Below are 17,528 nucleotides of genomic sequence, written 5' to 3'. Positions count from 1 at the left end.
CCTCCTGGTGCCCCTCCCCCACCCCGGGCCTCACCAGCTGCTTCTCCATGTCCTCGTCCCGAGGGGAGCTCACGAAGATCGTGTTGTGCATCAGACCCACAAAACACCAGAACGTGTCCGACTCGTCCAGGACCTCGGCCAGGATGGGCGCCACCAGGTCGGACATGCCCTGGGAGTAGCCGATGGCCGGGTTGTACACGGCGTAGTTCAGCAGGATCCTCCTGGTCAGGCGGTGGAGACGGCAGAGGGTGGGCACGACCCTCCCCTCCCTGTCCTCGCTGCTGCTGGGGTCCCGGGAACCCCAGGCCGGAGCCCTCGGCTGCCCGTCCCCCTCCTTGGCCTTGATCTTTGGGGAGGCAGCGTCGGATGGCTGTCTCCAGGGCCTGAGCTCTGGACCAAGACAGAGGGGGCTCCCTGCGCACAGGCAGCGGCCACAGCTGGCCGCACCCCAGGTCGTGGGCCCAGCTTTCTGATGGCCAGCGACAAAGTGGGGACGCCGTCACGGGCTGCTGCTTTTGTGCCAGGCTCTGGCTCTGTGGCGCACTCCCGGTGGGCGGGAGCTGAGCAGGGACAGGTGTGGGGGCTGCCCTGTGCAGGGCGGGGAGGGACCCGGGGGTGGGGGGCGGGTACCTCATGCTCTCCACGTTGGGGTTGCCCTCGCCCCGGAAAAACTGGCTGCTGCGATCCGTGCGGACCACGTCTTTGTCCACCGTGAACTGCACGTTGCGCCAGAACGCCCTGTGCTCCTCCGGCGTCATGGAGAGCCTGCGTGGGCAGGTGTCCCCGCGTTGGTGGCAGTGCCGGGCACGGGTGGGGAGCAGCCACCCCTGCGGGAAGAGTCCCTCCCAGCCCCCCAGCCCTGGGGAGGGCCCCGGGCTGCTGCGTGGGGCGGTGAGGGTGGGGGTCAGAGCCACGGTCCCAGCATTCCAGAGGGTGCAGCCCAGCGGGGAACCGGAGCCTCTGCCAGTCCCAGGCACCCACAGCCCTGGGGCGGGCGGTGAGGCCGAGGCGGGGCTCCACCCCCAGCCCTGCCTCAGCTGGGGCCTGCGTGGGGGGCAACACGCCTCGGAGGGGCCGGGGGCTGCGTGGGGGCAGCACGCATCGCCCCTCACTCGCGCCCCAGGGCCCGGGGCTGCGGTACCTGTGCCGCTGGATGGCCGCGTACTCCTGCCGCTTGTGCGCCCGCAGCGCCTCCCGCTCCTGCGCCGTGGACTCGGGGCTGTAGTAGCGCAGCAGGAAGGGCCAGACCGCCCCGCGCATGGACACGTCGATGCCGCCGAAGAAAATGGCCTGCAGCAGCGGGCAGGGCGGGCTGAGAGGACCCCGGGGCCCCGAGCTGTCCTGGGGGCTGCGCTGGGCGACTCGCAGGGGGACAGGCTCGGCCCCCGGTTCCCAGACGGGACACAAACCGGCCTCATTTTCGTGTCAATGCCCCCAGGCGGCGCGGCCTAATCCCGGGTTTTGGAGAGGCCGCGTCTCACGCAGACTCTAACAGGCCGGCTGACACTGGCTCCCCCAGACCCAGCGCAGCGGCCCTGAGGGCTTCGCACGGCGCCGAGCTCCCCGGGAGGCTGGTGGCCCCGCTCCTGCCCGGACCTCGCTGGGTGCGGGGACCCGGGCTTCCCCAGGGGCTGTGGCCCTGCCCCGGCCCCGCTCCTGCCCGGACCTCACCTAGCGCAGGGACCCGGGCTCCCCCAGGGGCTGTGGCCCCGCCCCCCGCCCTGCTCCTGCCCGGACCTCGCGGGGCGCAGGGTCCCGGGCTCCCCCAGGGGCTGTGGCCCCTCTCCCGGCCCCGCCCCCGGCCCTGCTCCTGCCCGGACCTCGCGGGGCGCGGGGACCCGGGCTCCCCCAGGGGCTGTGGCCCCGCCCCGGCCCCGCCCCCCGCCCTGCTCCTGCCCGGACCTCACCTACCGCGGGGCGCGGGGACCGGGCTCCCCCAGGGGCTGTGGCCCCGCCCCGGCCCCGCCCCCCGCCCTGCTCCTGCCCGGACCTCACCTACCGCGGGGCGCGGGGCGCGGGGACCGGGCTCCCCCAGGGGCTGTGGCCCGCCCCGGCCCCGCCCCCCGCCCTGCTCCTGCCCGGACCTCACCTACCGCGGGGCGCGGGGACCCGGGCTCCCCCAGGGGCTGTGGCCCCGCCCCGGCCCCGCCCCCCGCCCTGCTCCTGCCCGGACCTCACCTAGTGGCCCGCCCCGGCCCGCCTCACCTTGCGGAGCTTGTGCTCCTCCTCCAGCTGTCCTAGGGCGTTGAGGTGGCTGAGCCAGGCGGCGCCGTCCAGCCTGCGGTAGGCGCTCTCCTCGGGGTGGGTCTCGCAGGAGGGCAGCTTGGGCCGCCGGATGGAGAACTGCAGGCACGTCCTCTCGTCGGCGAGCTGCTGGACGGGAGGAAGAGCGGCGGCGATGAGTGCCCCCGCGCCCGGCTTTGGAAGCCGGGCGGCCCTGCCGTTCCCAGGGTCTGAAAGGAGAGGCCCTAAATGGCGAGCGTAATTAGACGCAATTAAAATGAAAATACCTCCACCCTCGGAGCGCCTTCCTCGCCGCACCCCCGCCGCCCCCCACGCTCGCTCTCCCACCGCAGCGCGCACACGGCATGAATGCCTGGTGTGGCCTCGCCGGCCGGCCCGGGGCCTGCGGTAAATTACGTGTGATTGGCCACATACAAAGGGCCGCTGTTCGGGAGCCGGGGGCCGGAGCCGGCCTGTCAGGACGTCTCCGTGTGCAGCCGCGACTCCAGGGCGAAAATGCAGCTGACAATTCAGAAATCAAAGGTTGCTGGATGCGGGGGTGGGGTGGGGGCAGCCAGCAGGAGGCTCTGAGAAGGGGGCGCCGGCGTATCTTAGAGCATTAAGGAGCTCTTATTACATTTGTATGTAGATGGAGCAAAATAGGGCAGCAAGCCTTGTCAAAACACGGTTTCTCAAGTGCACGGCCCCGGCCGCACAAAGCCCCAGGCGCACGTTGCGAGCCCGCGGTGGCCGCTCCCCTCGGCCACGGGACTGCCCGAGGCCACCACGGACACGGAGACCCCGGCCCCGGCCCCCGGGGCTACCTGCTCTTTGAGGTGCGTGTCCGTGGAGCACTTCCACCGTTGCAGCGTGTCCGACAGCTTGTCTAGGCCGCCGTGGTGGAAGTGGAAGACCTTGTACTGGCTCTCCCGGCTGGCGACCACCAGCTGGCCGCTGGTGCAGGCCTCGTCACTGAGGGGCCGTGGGAGGGGAAGAGAGAAGCCGCTGGGCGGGGCAGCACAGGCCTGACTGCTAAGTACAGCGGGGGCCACTGCCCTGGGCCTCGGAGCCTTGGGTCCCCGCTGAGTGGTGGGTGGGGGTGGGGCAGAATCCCGTTCCCCCCCAGGCCACCCGCTCCTCTGCCCAGGAAGGCACAGGAGCCCCCTCCTGGGGAGCCCTGGAGCAGCCCCTCCGGACCACCGGGGCTGCCTTCTCCCCACGCAGTCCGCCTGCCTGGGACACCTGGTGTGGAGGCCAGCTGGAATCTGAGTTTGAACCCCAGTGGGGGTGGGTTCCAGACTTCCTCCATGATATAGGGCTGGCTCTGGGGGGAAGCCGCCGGGGGCTCTGGACCAGGCCCCCCCCCCAACCCTGCAACGCTTTCCCTGGGCGTGGTCTCGCGTCCCCTGAAGGTAAGGAGGGCAGCGTGAGGTGGGATACTGCAGGGGCCATGGACTCCTGGGAAAGAATGGAGCCTCTGTCCAGAGAGCAGGGTTGGGGGTGGCAGACAGCATGGGGGCGGCCCTGGCCGGGCTTCCCCCGCAACAGGTGAGCGGCAAGTGAGCGGGCTCGCTAACCTTGTCCCAGGAGCACACCCAGATGAGACGGTTCTCACCTGAAGAAGAGGCGCAGGGAGCGCATGTGGCCCAGGTCCACGCGGAACACGCTGCAGGTCTGCTCCAGGGCGCACACTCGCGGCGGCTCGTCCCAGTGTGGGCTCTGCGGTGCGCCGCTGCCCTCCGGGGAACGCAGGTTGGCATCCGAGCTGGAGGGAGAGCTGGCAGGGCAGGTGCTGTGAGGGCCGCGTGGTGCCTGCCCGAGCCGGTCAAGGGGAGGACTCGGACACAGAGACACGCCCCCAGGAGCCCGTGTGAGTGGGGGACGCGTCCCAGTCCCAGCAGGCAGCACGGACTGCCCAGCCCCTCCCCCGGCAGGTGTTCGAGCCTCTCTCAGCACATCGGGGACCATTTGCAGGGTTTGCCATGAGCGGCTGTTGTGTGACCACTTCAGGCAGCACACAGCGTCCACGTGGACCCAGAGCGACACCCGCGCCACGGACGCTTGCGTCGTCGATGCTCTTAATAGCGACAGCGAACATTCACAAGAACCCCCAGCAGGCGGCCTGGCCCTGGGTCCCCACTTTGCACGTGGTGTACCCAGGAGGGACGCTGCGCCCAGAGAGGTCAGCGGCTGACCCGAAGTCACACAGTGTGCAGCTGGTGGAGCTGAGCATGGTGCCCGCGTGTCCGCTCACCAGCACAGTCCACGACGGGGTAGGGGAGGCCTTGGGGGTGGGCTGATGTGTCAGCTGATAACTGTGTGACCCTCGCCATCTCTGAGCCCGCAGATCAACAACAAACCCCACTTATTCCACCTTTTTTTTTTTTTAAAGTTCATTAATTTGTTAGGTTTCTGGTTGCAAAATGTGTGGGTGCAGCCACACCACAGGTCACGTCCCAACTCGTGAGATGTCCTAGGAGCAGCCATTAAATCCCGCCCCAACCACGGCACCCCACGGAGACATGGGCCAGCCTCGCCCCGCTGTCCTGAGCTGGGAGGTGACAGGTGGAGGTGGCAGGGGACAGCGCTGTCTCAGAACCACACGGGGCCTCTCCCTGCCCGCCCAGGGGAGGTCAGCTGAGCCGGGTCCTCTTGTTTCCAGGGAAACAGGCCCAGGGAACGCCAGATACCAGGCAGACAGATAGCTGGAGCCACCGTGGCCACGCCCACGGCAAGGGAGGCTGAGGAGGGCTGAGCGCCCAGGCCCTCCAGGGGGACGCTGACCACAGGTAGATGCTGACCAGGCCGCACCAGATGTTTTGTACGTAAGCGAGGCCTGGCCCGAGACAGCCCCCACCACACGGCAGCAGGGGCTCCAGGGTCTGCTTGTTGAGCCACGAGGCCACGTGTCCAGGGAGCCCAGCCCTGCCCTCCTCCAGCCTGGGGCAGAGCCGCCCACTCCCTCATCCCTCTCACCACCCCACACCCAGCAGTCCTTCGGAACCTACACCCCTCCTGGCACACAGAGCCCCGTCCACCCTGCAGGCACCTGGGCGGACCTGGCACACAGAGCCCCGTCCACCCTGCAGGCACCTGGGCGGACCTGGCACACAGAGCCCCGTCCACCCTGCAGGCACCTGGGCGGACCTGGCACACAGAGCCCCGTCCACCCTGCAGGCACCTGGGCGGACCTGGCACACAGAGCCCCGTCCACCCTGCAGGCACCTGGGCGGACCTGGCACACAGAGCCCCGTCCACCCTGCAGGCACCTGGGCGGACCTGGCACACAGAGCCCCGTCCACCCTGCAGGCACCTGGGCGGACCTGGCACACAGAGCCCCGTCCACCCTGCAGGCACCTGGGCGGACCTGGCACACAGAGCCCCGTCCACCCTGCAGGCACCTGGGCGGACCTGGCACACAGAGCCCCGTCCACCCTGCAGGCACCTGGGCGGACCTGGCACACAGAGCCCCGTCCACCCTGCAGGCACCTGGGCGGACCTGGCACACAGAGCCCCGTCCACCCTGCAGGCACCTGGGCGGACCTGGCACACAGAGCCCCGTCCACCCTGCAGGCACCTGGGCGGACCTGGCACACAGAGCCCCGTCCACCCTGCAGGCACCTGGGCGGACAGATGAATGGGTGGGCAGAAGCCCTCCTGCTCTGCCACCGTGGCCGGAGGGGACTGGTCCCCGGGGACGGGGGCCACCAAAGCCTCCCCCCAGCAGTGCCCACACCTGCCCCAGCGCCACACCTCTCCTACAACCCGGTGTAATCAATGGATCAATCCATTAAGTCAAGACCCGCCCGGGGGCTCCAGGGAGACGGAAGCCAGCTGTCTACATGGGACCCCTGGAGCAGACTCCCCCTGGGGAGCACCTGGGGCCACCCCTGCCCCAAGTCTGGCTGCGCCAGCACACCAGGATTTGCCACAAACACCTGGGGGGTTTGATGTCACAGAAAACAGAAAAAACTTTAAAAGGAAGTAAAACCTGGGGGAGACGGAGATGCACAGTTTTTATTCCTGACGTTTCTGTCTACACTCGTGTAGCAGTTTGGTTCAAGAGTTCTCACAGGGGCTGGCGCTGGGGTCAGCTGCCGCCTCCAACGCCGGCATCCCAGACAGGCACGGCTTCCAGGCCCGGCTGCTCCACTCTCAACCCAGCTCCCTGCTAGTGCGCCTGGGAAAGCAGCAGAAGACGGCCCAAGTGCTGGGTCCCCTGCCACCCATGTGGGAGACCCAGATGGAACTCCTGGCTCCTGGCTTCAGCCTGGCCCAGCCACGGTCATTTCAGCCATTTAGGGAGTGAGCCAGCAGATGGAAGACCTCTCTGTCTCTCCCTCTCTCTCTCTCTCTGTAACTCTGCCTTTCAAATAAGTAAATCTTAAAAATATAAGACTATCTGCATTGCTGCAAATAATTTGACGTGTTCATAAAGCTATTACGTGTGAAGATGAAAAGTAAAAGGATGTGGGGCCGGCACTGTGGTGTAGTGGGTAAAGCTGCCCCTGCAGTGCCGGCATCCCATATGGGCGCCAGTTCAAGTCCTGGCTGCTCCACTTCTGATCCAGCTCTCTGCTGTGGCCTGGGAAAACCGTGGAAGACGGCCCAAGTGCTTGGGCCTCTATACCCACATGGGAGACCTGGAAGAAGCTCCTGGCTCCTGGCTTTGGATCGGCACAGTGCCAGCCACTGTAGTCATCTGGGGAGTGAACCAGCGGATGAAAGACCTCTCTCTCTAACTCTGCCTCTGCCTTTCAAACAAATAAATAAAATAAAAAATTAAAAGCATGCTGGCTTCCAGCAGTAACCCCCAAGATGCTGCTCACTTTAAATGTTTGACAGATGGATGTGGAAGAGGCTGGACTTTGAGAGACGCAGGGCTCCTGGGCTTCTGTCACTTTCTGAGGATCACAAAGCACGAGAAAGAGGCGTGGGCGGACCACGGCGACAGGGGAGCGAGCTGCTGCGCGGTCACTCGGCCCCAAGCCTCGACCTCCAGGGAGAGGAGAGGCTGGCTTAGCTCCTAGTGCGGCAGCATCCGCCGCTCAGGTGAGGGCCTCCCGGCCACGCCCCACCACGCAGCACAGTAGGGATGTGTGTGAGGGGCGCGGGGAGCCAGGGGCCGGAGGGCTGGCCCGGCTTTCTGTAAGGAGCTTCTCAGGAGCGAAGTGGGTCCCGAGACAGCACGCCCAGCAGCGCCCCAGGGACCTGGGCACCTCCCATCGGGCCCACCTCCTACAGTGGCCAACACCACCCGACCCCACCACGCAGGGCACCAGACACAAGTAGGAAACCGGGCTAAAACTGTAAAACCATCCGCTCTAGGCGGCTGCTGTTAGTTTGCTTTCCTCTTTGGGCTTTCTAGGAGCAACAATGTTTCGCGTTGATGGGGAAACCGCCCAGCTCTGCGTCCTGTCTTTGCAGTAAGAAACCTGCGCCTCTGCTTTTGCTCCAAAACCCAGGAGGAGAATTTAGGAGGGGAATCGGAGCGGCGGGTGAGGCACAAGGCACTCACTGGCGCCTCCCGGGCCGGGCGCTCTGCCGATCACTACAGGGGCTTGCGGGCGCCGGCACCGTGGGCAGCGCCCAGCCCGTCTCCCAGCCCCTCGCCGCTGTCCTCCAGTGGATCCTGTGCTGGACGCTGGCCCTGAGCGGCCTGGAAGGGGTGCAGCCCACGGGAGGTGCTCCCGCCCCTGTGAGTGGGCCTATCGTTCTCTCCCTCTCCTGGGCCCACATTAGTACAAGCATCACAATGGGGTGGATTTTGGCGCTGGCATCCCGTGCTGGGGCGGCTGGGAAGCAGCTTCCCGCGGACACGCTCCCTGGAGGCAGCAGTGCTTGGGCCCCTGCATCCACATGGGAGACCCGGATGGAGCTCCAAGCTCCTGGCATCAGGGCCTGGCCTGGCCCTGGCCATTGTGGACTTGGGAGTGAACCAGCAGATGGAAGATCTCTCTCCCTCTCTCTGTAACTTTGCCTTTCAAATACATAAAATAAATCTTAAAAAAAAAAAAACCACCAAAAAAAACGAGTAAACAGGTTGCAATGACATACAGAACAGGGTGATTAATCCCAGGAAGGCAAGGTTGGTTCAACTCACAACCCAGCAGGTGCAGACACCAGGTGAGAAAGCAGACACCTCTATGATGAAAACATCCGTCAGACTGAAGGCATAAAGGAACCTCTTCCGTCTGACAGGGTGTCTGTGAGCCCAGGTCCAGCCATGAGAGACGGAGCCTCGCTCAAGATCAGACAGACAAGGACCGTGCGTGGAACTGTAGCCGCTACCTGGGGCACCCAGGCGCGTAAAGGCATAAATAAACACGGGCTTGCAGGTTGTAGGGAAGAGTTAACGCTCTCTCTTAGCAGACAACATGGTTTTGCATATAGAACCCGCTTGAGGGTCCACACTCACACAAAGCCCTCCTGGGACCAATAAGTGGATGCCTCGTGGTTGCAGAACGTAAGATGAACACACACAACAGTTAATTGTAGATCTGTCTGTTACCGAGAGACAATGGAATGAAAAGTACAATTCCATCTACAATCCATTCACATATGAAGTAGAAGACTTGTGCGCTGAAGGTTACAAAACATTGCTGAAGCCAACTGCAGGCCTAAGCACACGGGAAGTTCTCCCACGCTCACGACTGGCAGGCCGAGTGATTCCCTCCCCAAATGCTGCAACGGACAGAGCTGAGCCAATCCAAGGCCAGGAGCCAGGAGCTTCTTCCAGGTCTCCCACGAGGGTGCGGGGGCCCAAGGACCTGGGCCATCTTCCACTGCCTTCCCAGGAGCATCAGGAAAACAGACAAGACAGACTGTGACTCAACACAACCCCGGTCACACCCCGAGGCCGTTCTCGCAGATACCGACATGTGGATCTAACGCGAATGCAGAAATGCAAGGGATGGGGCAAAGCAATGTGGACAAAGAACAGAGGACTTTGTTCCTCATCTCAAACTCGCTGCGAAGCCACAGTGGCCGAGGTGGCGTGCAGTGGCTGCAGGATGGCCGTGCTGGTGGGAGGGGCAGACCTGAGTCCCGAGGGAAACCTGCACAGTCTGTCTGCTGGTTTTCAGCGAGTGAGCCAGCATCCGGTGAGGAGAAGAGGAGGATTTGGACAACTGGATGTCCACGTGCCGGAGAGTGGAGTTAGAACCGTGACCTCTCACCATCTACAAAATTCAACTCAAGATGGATCAGGACCTCCGCGCTCAGAGCTACAACTAGAAAACTCTTTAGAAGAGGGACTGGTGCTGTGGTGTAGTGGGTAAAGCTGCTGCCTGCAGTGCCGGCATCCCATATGGGTGCCGGTTCAAGTCCCGGCTACTCCACTTCTGATCCAGCTCTCTGCTATGGCCTGGGAGAGCAGTGGAAGATGGCCCAGGTGCTTGGGCCCCTGCACCCACATGGGAGACCTGGAAGAAGCTCCTGGCTGTGGATCGGCTCAGCTCTGGCCTTTGCAGCCATTTGGGGAGTGAACCAGCGGATGGAAGACCACTTTCTCTGTCTCAGGAAACCCATTGGGATGAAGGGCGACTCTGGGCACCGGGAACAAAGGGAGGGAGAGCAGGGTGTGACTGGGAGGGAGCCGGAAGTGTCCGGAATTGCCCGGTGCTCCGGTGGCCCAGAAAGTACTGCTGGACAAGGTGCAGGTGCCACCTCTGACACGGGGACAGCTGGACGGGGTCCCTGCCCGGGGCGGGGGGGGGCGCGGCAGCCAATGGGGGCACGGCGTGGTGCTCACAGGTACGTGTGGGTGCTCAAAAGTACATGTGGGTGTTCACACGTGTGTGTGGGTGTTCACAGGTGTGTAAGTGTTCACCGTTGTGTGGGGGTGCTCACAGATACATGTGTGTGTTCACACATGTATGTTCATAGCTGTGTGTGAATGTTTACAGGTGTGTGGGCATCACAGGTGTGTGTGCACCAGCATTCACAGATGTGTGTGTGTTCACAAGTGTATGGGGGTATTCACAGGTATGTATTTGTGTTCACAGGTGTGCGTGTGCTCACAGGCGTGTGTGGGCGTTCCCAGGTGTGTGTGTGTGCACAGATGTGTGTTCCCAGGTGTGTGTGTGCTCACAGGTGTGCATGTGTTCACAGGTATACGTGTGTGTTCACAGGTGTGCGTGTGTGCTCACACGTGTGCGTGTGTGCTCAGACATATGCGTGTGTGTTCCCAGGTGTGTGTGCTCCCAGGTGTGTGTGTGTGCTCCCAGGTGTGCGTGTGTGTTCCCAGGTGTGTGTGTTCCCAGGTGTGCATGTGTGTTCACAGGTGTGTGTGTTCACATGTGCGTGTGTGTTCCCAGGTGTGTGTGTGCTCACACGTGTGCGTGTGTGTTCCCAGGTGTGCGTGTGTGTTCCCAGGTGTGTGTGTGTGTGTTCCCAGGCGTGTGTGTTCCCAGGTGTGTGTGTTCCCAGGTGTGTGTGTGTTCCCAGGTGTGTGTGCTCACAGGTGTGCGTGTGTGCTCACAGGTGTGCATGTGTTCACAGGTATACGTGTGTGTTCACAGGTGTGCGTGTGTGCTCACACGTGTGCGTGTGTGCTCAGACATATGCGTGTGTGTTCCCAGGTGTGTGTGCTCCCAGGTGTGTGTGTGTGCTCCCAGGTGTGCGTGTGTGTTCCCAGGTGTGTGTGTTCCCAGGTGTGTGTGTGTGCTCCCAGGTGTGCGTGTGTGTTCCCAGGTGTGTGTGTTCCCAGGTGTGCATGTGTGTTCACAGGTGTGTGTGTTCACATGTGCGTGTGTGTTCCCAGGTGTGTGTGTGCTCACACGTGTGCGTGTGTGTTCCCAGGTGTGCGTGTGTGTTCCCAGGCGTGTGTGTTCCCAGGTGTGCGTGTGTGTTCCCAGGCGTGTGTGTTCCCAGGTGTGTGTGCTCCCAGGTGTGTGTGTGTTCCCAGGTGTGTGTGTGCTCACACGTGTGCATGTGTGTTCCCAGGTGTGTGTGTTCCCAGGCGTGTGTGTTCCCAGGTGTGTGTGCTCCCAGGTGTGTGTGTTCCCAGGTGTGTGTGTGTGTTCCCAGGTGTGCGTGTGTGCTCACACATGTGCGTGTGTGTTCCCAGGTGTGCATGTGTGTTCACAGGTGTGTGTGTTCACATGTGCGTGTGTGTTCCCAGGTGTGCGTGTGTGTTCCCAGGTGTGTGTGTGTTCACATGTGCGTGTGTGTTCCCAGGTGTGTGTGTGCTCACATGTGTGCGTGTGTGTTCCCAGGTGTGCGTGTGTGTTCCAGGTGTGTGTGCTCCCAGGTGTGCGTGTGTGTTCACACGTGTGTGTGTGCTCCCAGGTGTGCGTGTGCTCCCAGGTGTGTGTGCTCCCAGGTGTGCGTGTGTGCTCCCAGGTGTGCGTGTGTGTTCCCAGGTGTGCGTGTGTGCTCCCAGGTGTGCGTGTTCACAGGCGTGCGTGGGTGTTCCCAGCACCTTTCTCGCAGCACGCTGGAGGTGGCTGGCGTGTGCACTGAGCAGCTCATCCCCCACACCCACCGCCATCAGTGTCACCAGCGCAGGGACAGGCGCTGGCCCAGCAGTGGCACTTGGTAGGACGCCCGTGTCTCGCGTGGGAGCGCCTGGCCTCAGTGCCGCCTCGGGCTCCTGCGGGGCTGCACCCGGGAGACAGCAGGTGACGGCTGTGCAGCCGGACTGCTGCGCTCACTGCCTCTGTGTTCCTTGACTTATCTGAGAGGCAGACAGACAGACAGACAGACAGATCTGCTGGCTCGCTCCCCAGATGTCTGTCGGCAGTGGCTGGGATGGGGCCGGGGCCGAGCCAGGACCGGGCGGGCACTCCCTCCAGCTCTGTTCACGGCCCCCACCCGGGAGGTCAGCTATGGCTCCCTCTGGGGGCAGGCAGTGCCAGCCCGGGGGGCAGCAGAAGCAGGGGGCAGGCCGGCCGGCTCGCTTCCCAAGGGCCACATGGCCACCTCTCCGCCTGGCTCCTGCTTCAGCCCGGGGTTTCTCATCTCCTGCCCAGGGCGGTGGGGACCGGTGGGCGTGGAGAGAACGGATTTGCCGCTTTATTTGCAAGGTCACGAGGGTGCAGAAAGATCCGGCACCTGGGCAGCACCGTCTGCCCTCCAGCGGGCTTCGGGTCCGGGACGGTGCGTTTGCCCTGTTTTGGTTTCTGGCTTTGGGTAAACTCAGGCACGCCAGCCCGAGGGGTTCCGGGAAGAACAAAACAAATCCAGTCTCCTAATCTACCTGGATCGGACACCCAGCGTCCCTGCTCGGCCAACCGGCGTTTCGGCCCCGGCCCGGCCTGCCCTCCCCGGGGCCCCAGCCGGCCGCGAGGCTTCCGGGAACCCCGGCCTCCTACGTGGCCACTTAAAAGGCGCCTCGGAGCCAGCCAGGTGTTCTTTAAGCCCTGGTGAAAGCCGCTTGATCGGCCAGACAAAAAGATGGCTTCAAAGAAGGGGGCTGGCGGGACTGGAATGTCCTCGCAGCCTGCGCTCCTGATTTCAAAGAAGTGAGGATGAGAACGGGGCGGGGAGGCGGGGCCGGCCATCGAGGTGGGGAGACAGGCCCCCCGCCTTTACCCCTGGGCCCCCGGCGCCCCACACCTGGCGCCGCAGCCCAGGAGCTCCGGCCGCACCTGTGCAACCCGAGTCCACGGTGGAAGGGAGCCCGGGCCTGTTTTGAGGCCCAGCGCCGGGGCAGCCGCTGGGCAGGGGACTGCTTCTCCAGGCCCAAGGGCAGAAGGCTCTGACCCGTGCCAGGCAGGCAGCCAGGGCGTGGGGCACGCCAGGCAGCCGTGGCAGCACCGGGCATTTTCGAGTTATAGTTTATCCCAAACCGGTCCGCACACAGGCCAACCCGGACCTGACCCTGGCGCCTGGACCCCCGTGCACACAAGGCCGAGAGCAAGGACAGAACACACAGAGAACCGGCACGGACACAGCGGTCACAGCTCTGCAGATGCACACGAGATCCTGTCGCGCCCACTCCTCAGACGGGAAAACCGAGGCCCAGAGTGGCCCAGGCCCGGCTCAAGGCCATGCCCACCCTGACCCCTGTCCTAAGTGAACACCCCCAGCACACTGTCATGCTGCGAGCACAAGGCAAGTCCTCCAGCCCACGGGCACCAGCTGGCAGTACAGAGGGGAGAGCTGGGGAGGGAAGAGTCGCACGCGGCGCACACGCGTGTCTGCCGAACACCCGAAGCGTGAGCGACGGAGACACGAGGCGCACAGCGCTCCGGCCACATGGCGTCCTGTGGTCTCCTCCAGGGTACCGTGGGGGGAGCCGCGTGGACACAGACTTCCCTGAGGCCTCGGAGGGGGGGCCCTGCAAAACAGACAGTGAGCGGCTGCCCCTCGGCAGGGCCGGCCAGGGAGGGGGTGGCGGGCGCCTGCTCCAGCCCCGCTTCCCGCCCGCCCTCCCCCCCCCCCCACGCCCGGGACGGGGCGGGGTGCTGCAGAGGATGCTCAGGACGGGAGCACCCGCCAGGCTGCTGTTCTGCTGACTCAACAAAAGCGCCGGGACCTCGGGCAGCATTCCGCCAGGCACCGCTGCGGCCCGCCACTCGCTCTGCTGTCCCCTCTACCGGAATAGTCCGCCTTGCCCTGGCTCCTCTCGCCTCCTCCCCTGCTCCGGGCTCCAAGCTGTCCCGAAGCCCCTACACCACCCCCTGCCCTGCCTCACTGGTGCAGAGAGGCCCAGCGCCCGGCACGGCGCCCGGCAGAAGGCTGGGAGGAGGGGGCACAGAGCACTGCCCTGCCTCTGCTCTGCCCCCAGCGAGGCCGAGTGCCCCTCCCTGACTCCTCAGCCCCGGCCCTGCCTCCCCACGCGAGGACGGGGTCTTTGCCCTCACGACGGCCGGGCAGGGAGGGGCACGGGGTGCGGAAGGGTTAATTTATCCACGTGGGAAACGTTGTGGACTTCGCCCGGGTGCTAACCTTCTGGCAGTTTCTAAAATGCATCCTAAGCAAGAGAAGCAAAACTGTCATAATATCCACACGTGTGTGGACACATGTGGACATACGTGGACACACAGCAGCTAGGGTCCTCGGCTCGCCAGGCTGCACCTGCCCGATTGCTGCTGGTCACGGAGGCGGCTCCGAGGCCCCGGCTCCAGGTTTGCTCACGATGCCCAGCCAGGCTGTGCACTGAGGCCGGAGGAGGCGGCTCCCAGGCGCTGTCTGCTGCCCAGCGGGGCTTGGCTCTTCAGAGACCCCGGGGAGCCCCAGGGAGCCCCAGGGAGCCCCGGGGAGCCGTTTCTCCTCCACTCGGGACACCATTCCCGACACAGGAGGAGACCGAGTGACAGGAGCAGGCTGCCTGGTTCTGCTCTTGCCACCCCTGGAGCTGGGGTCAAACATGGGTGTCAGCAACCTGCCCATACCTGACACAGCTGAGTGTCACCTGCCCCAGCCAAGACACCCTGAGTGTCACCTGTCCTCACCCCAGACACCCTGGGTGTCACCTGTCCACACCCGAGACACCCTGAGTGTCACCTACCCACACCTGACACACCTGAGAGTCACCTGCCCACACCCAAGACAACCTGAGTGTCACCTGTCCTCACCCCAGACACCCTGTCACCTGTCCACACCTGAGACACCCTGAGTGTCACCTACCCACACCTGACACACCTGAGAGTCACCTGCCCACACCCAAGACAACCTGAGTGTCACCTGTCCTCACCCCAGACACCCTGAGTGTCACCTGTCCTCACCCCAGACACCCTGAGTGTCACCTGTCCACACCCGAGACACCCTGAGTGTCACCTGCCCACAGCTGGAGCCCCTGCGTGTCACCTGTTGTCACCTGGACTCCGTGGCTTCCCTGGGCACAGGGCCTCCAGACCCTCAGGCTGGAGGACAGAGAGGTGGGGTGGGGGGTGTTTCACACTCTTCAGGTGGGGGCGGGGCTCCCGGGAGCAGGTGCTGCTCGAGCCGGCAGTGAACTCGCCACGTCCACCGTGGGAGGGGCCGGCAGCCTGGCCTTGCAGGCTCATTCCTTGCGGGCACAGGGAAAGGTGGCCACGGCCGCAGGTGGAGGGGAGACGCCCGGCCCCGGGATGCTGTTTTCTTTTTCATTTTTCCTTCGTCTCACTGGACGACCGTGTCAGATTTCCCAGGAAGATGAAGAGCAATCCCCGTGGGCGGCCGTGGGCACGCTTCGTCTGCGTGCGTGACTGCTCCGGAGCTGGAGCCGAGACGGCCGCTCCTCCCCGGCACACAGGACGCACGGCCCCGGCTGTCTGCCTTCCCCCAAAGCTGCTGCACACCGCCCGGGGCTGAGGGCTGCCTGGTGCCTCTAATGAGCAAAGCTGAATGAGGAGCAGCCGTGCAGCTCCAGCGCGGCCCCCACGCGTGGCTTCCGCTCCCTGCAGCCGTGACCCTGAACTTGCAGCGAGGCCGCCCTGAACTCTGGCCGCGGCTCCCAGGCTTTCACAGCGACACTGCGGGGCGAAGCCGAGAAGGCGGCTCCAGACCACAGGGTCCCAGCATGGGAACTGGGCAGCGGAGCCGCCCGTCCCGAGGCCCACCCGGCACGGGGACGGGCAGTGCAGGAAACCCAGGCTGCCGAGGACTGAGGGCCGGGCAGGGGACCGCGAGGGCGCTGCGGTTCCAGGCCCGGCTGCTCCTCTTCCAATCCAGCTCCCGGCTGATGTGCTTGGGCCCCTGCACCCGCGTGGGAGACCTGGATGGAGCTCCTGGCCTCGGTCTGGCTATTGTAGCCATTTGGGGAGGGACCCAGAAGATGGGCGATCACTCTGCCTTTCGAAGAAACAAAGTAATCTTTTCAATGTTTGTTATATTTGATGCATGAACAAGAATACCTGTAAGCCCTGTTTCCAACTGAGGTCACATCCTCTGGTTCTGGGTGGACCTGAGTCTTGGGTGGGGCGCCCTCTCCACCCCTCCTCTGCAGACCAGGCTCCCAGCACTAACAACACATTTAATGCATTTGCTTGTGTGGGAGCCAGGACAGCCAGGCAGGTGGCTCAGGGAGTGTCCAGTCTGGTCCCAGCAGGCAATGGCTGCTCTCTCCCAGGGGCTAGTCCCTGGGGACACAGGTCTGGCCGTCTGGTATACCCCCAGTGGGTGCCTTTCCACTACCCACCAGGAGCGCCCTCCCGGCCCTGAGACTTGGAGAGGGCTCAGGGAAGAGGGGGAGAAGCCTGGGAGGGGGGCGTGAGTAGGCCGGCTCCCTGGCTGCAGCAGCCATTTCTCCTCTGTCCCCACCTGCTTTTCAAAACATGCATTTCCCCTCGCAAACTGTGCTAAACGCTATTTAGTAGCTAATTAACTTCCCGTGCAAAGACCTCTCTAATTGCACGCTGGCCTCTCGGCAAGGTCCTGGGGGAGGCCGAGCTGTCCTGGGGCATTTGTTCTGCCAGCTCCCACCTCGAAGACAAGCTGCCAATCAACGTCGCAGAGGTCAAGGGGGACCGAATTAGGAGCCCTCCGCCGCTGCCAGGCTTGCCGGGAGAAGCTGAGCTGAATGGAGAAAGCATCTTGGGGCGCAGAGGGGCCCCGCCCCGCTCTCCGGAACGACCGACTTCCGCCCTGGAAGATTCCGACCGGGATCTGTTTATAGTGTGACGGCGCTGGTGTCTGCCATCCATCACACGCAGAGATAATCAGAAAATAAAAGCCTTCGATTAGCCCCCGCATAAATCACCACAATGCCAATCACGGCCGGGCGCAGGGCGCGGTGGGGCGCGGCGACGGTGTGTGCCTGGTCCCCGTCCACGACGCGGGGCCCCGAGCCGTCCTCGCTGGTCTCAGGCTTTGCCTGCACAGGACGCGTGCCTGGGGTCCACACCACAACCCACGTGCGTGGCAGAAGCGCTGACCCAGACACTGTGCCCGAGCCGGCACAAACGTAGCTTCAGAACAGAGCCTGGGCCCGGTCACCACTGCGGGCCCCGGGCAGCCTCGACCCAAGACTTCCCTTCAGAACGGACAGAAGGGGAGCCGTAAACGCCACGTGGTGCTGGGGCTGGAGAGGCCGGGCTGCAGCTCCTGACCTCGAAGGACAAAGGGCAGGGGTGCGGCCGGCTCGGCGAGCTGGGCCTGACCAGTGGTTCTGAGACAACTTCCTCCATGGCTGGGAAAGGCCCAGCATCCCCTGCTCCTGGACGGAGGCTGATCCTGCCTCGGACAGAGACACCGGGCACGGCCAACACCGCATCCAACCCAGGCCTGACCGGGCCAGCCCTGCCTCGCACTCCAAGTCCCAGGTGGAGCTGCTCCCAGGCCACTGAGGGAAGGCAGACCGCGGGGCAAAGGGGGCCCAGCTCCACTCGGCCCTGCCCCCGCCCAGCCACGGCCACCTGCCCTGGTCCAGCTCCAGG

The 17,528-nt window shown here is 64.3% G+C and overlaps 1 protein-coding gene across 4 annotated transcripts in view; it reads right to left on the bottom strand.

Moving 5' to 3' along the window:
- TBC1D16 (TBC1 domain family member 16) overlaps positions 1-17,528 on the bottom strand; it is a 56,736-nt gene that overhangs the window by 9,570 nt on the left and 29,638 nt on the right. For 3 of the 4 annotated variants that reach the window (XM_062215898.1, XM_062215901.1, XM_062215899.1), the window contains exons 4-9: positions 3,839-4,000; positions 3,048-3,195; positions 2,206-2,373; positions 1,142-1,290; positions 631-765; positions 35-221 (exon numbers count right to left, since the gene is read on the bottom strand). In XM_062215898.1, the coding sequence (XP_062071882.1) occupies positions 35-221; positions 631-765; positions 1,142-1,290; positions 2,206-2,373; positions 3,048-3,195; positions 3,839-4,000 (949 nt within the window). The remainder of the gene's footprint in view (positions 1-34; positions 222-630; positions 766-1,141; positions 1,291-2,205; positions 2,374-3,047; positions 3,196-3,838; positions 4,001-17,528) is intronic. The other variant, XM_062215900.1, reaches the window with a different exon arrangement.

This window comes from Lepus europaeus, chromosome 18 (assembly GCF_033115175.1).
Source record: "Lepus europaeus isolate LE1 chromosome 18, mLepTim1.pri, whole genome shotgun sequence".
Taxonomy (NCBI): Eukaryota; Metazoa; Chordata; class Mammalia; order Lagomorpha; family Leporidae; genus Lepus; species Lepus europaeus.
The sequence above is the reverse complement of the archived record's forward strand: the minus strand, read 5'-3'. Positions and strand labels throughout refer to the sequence as shown.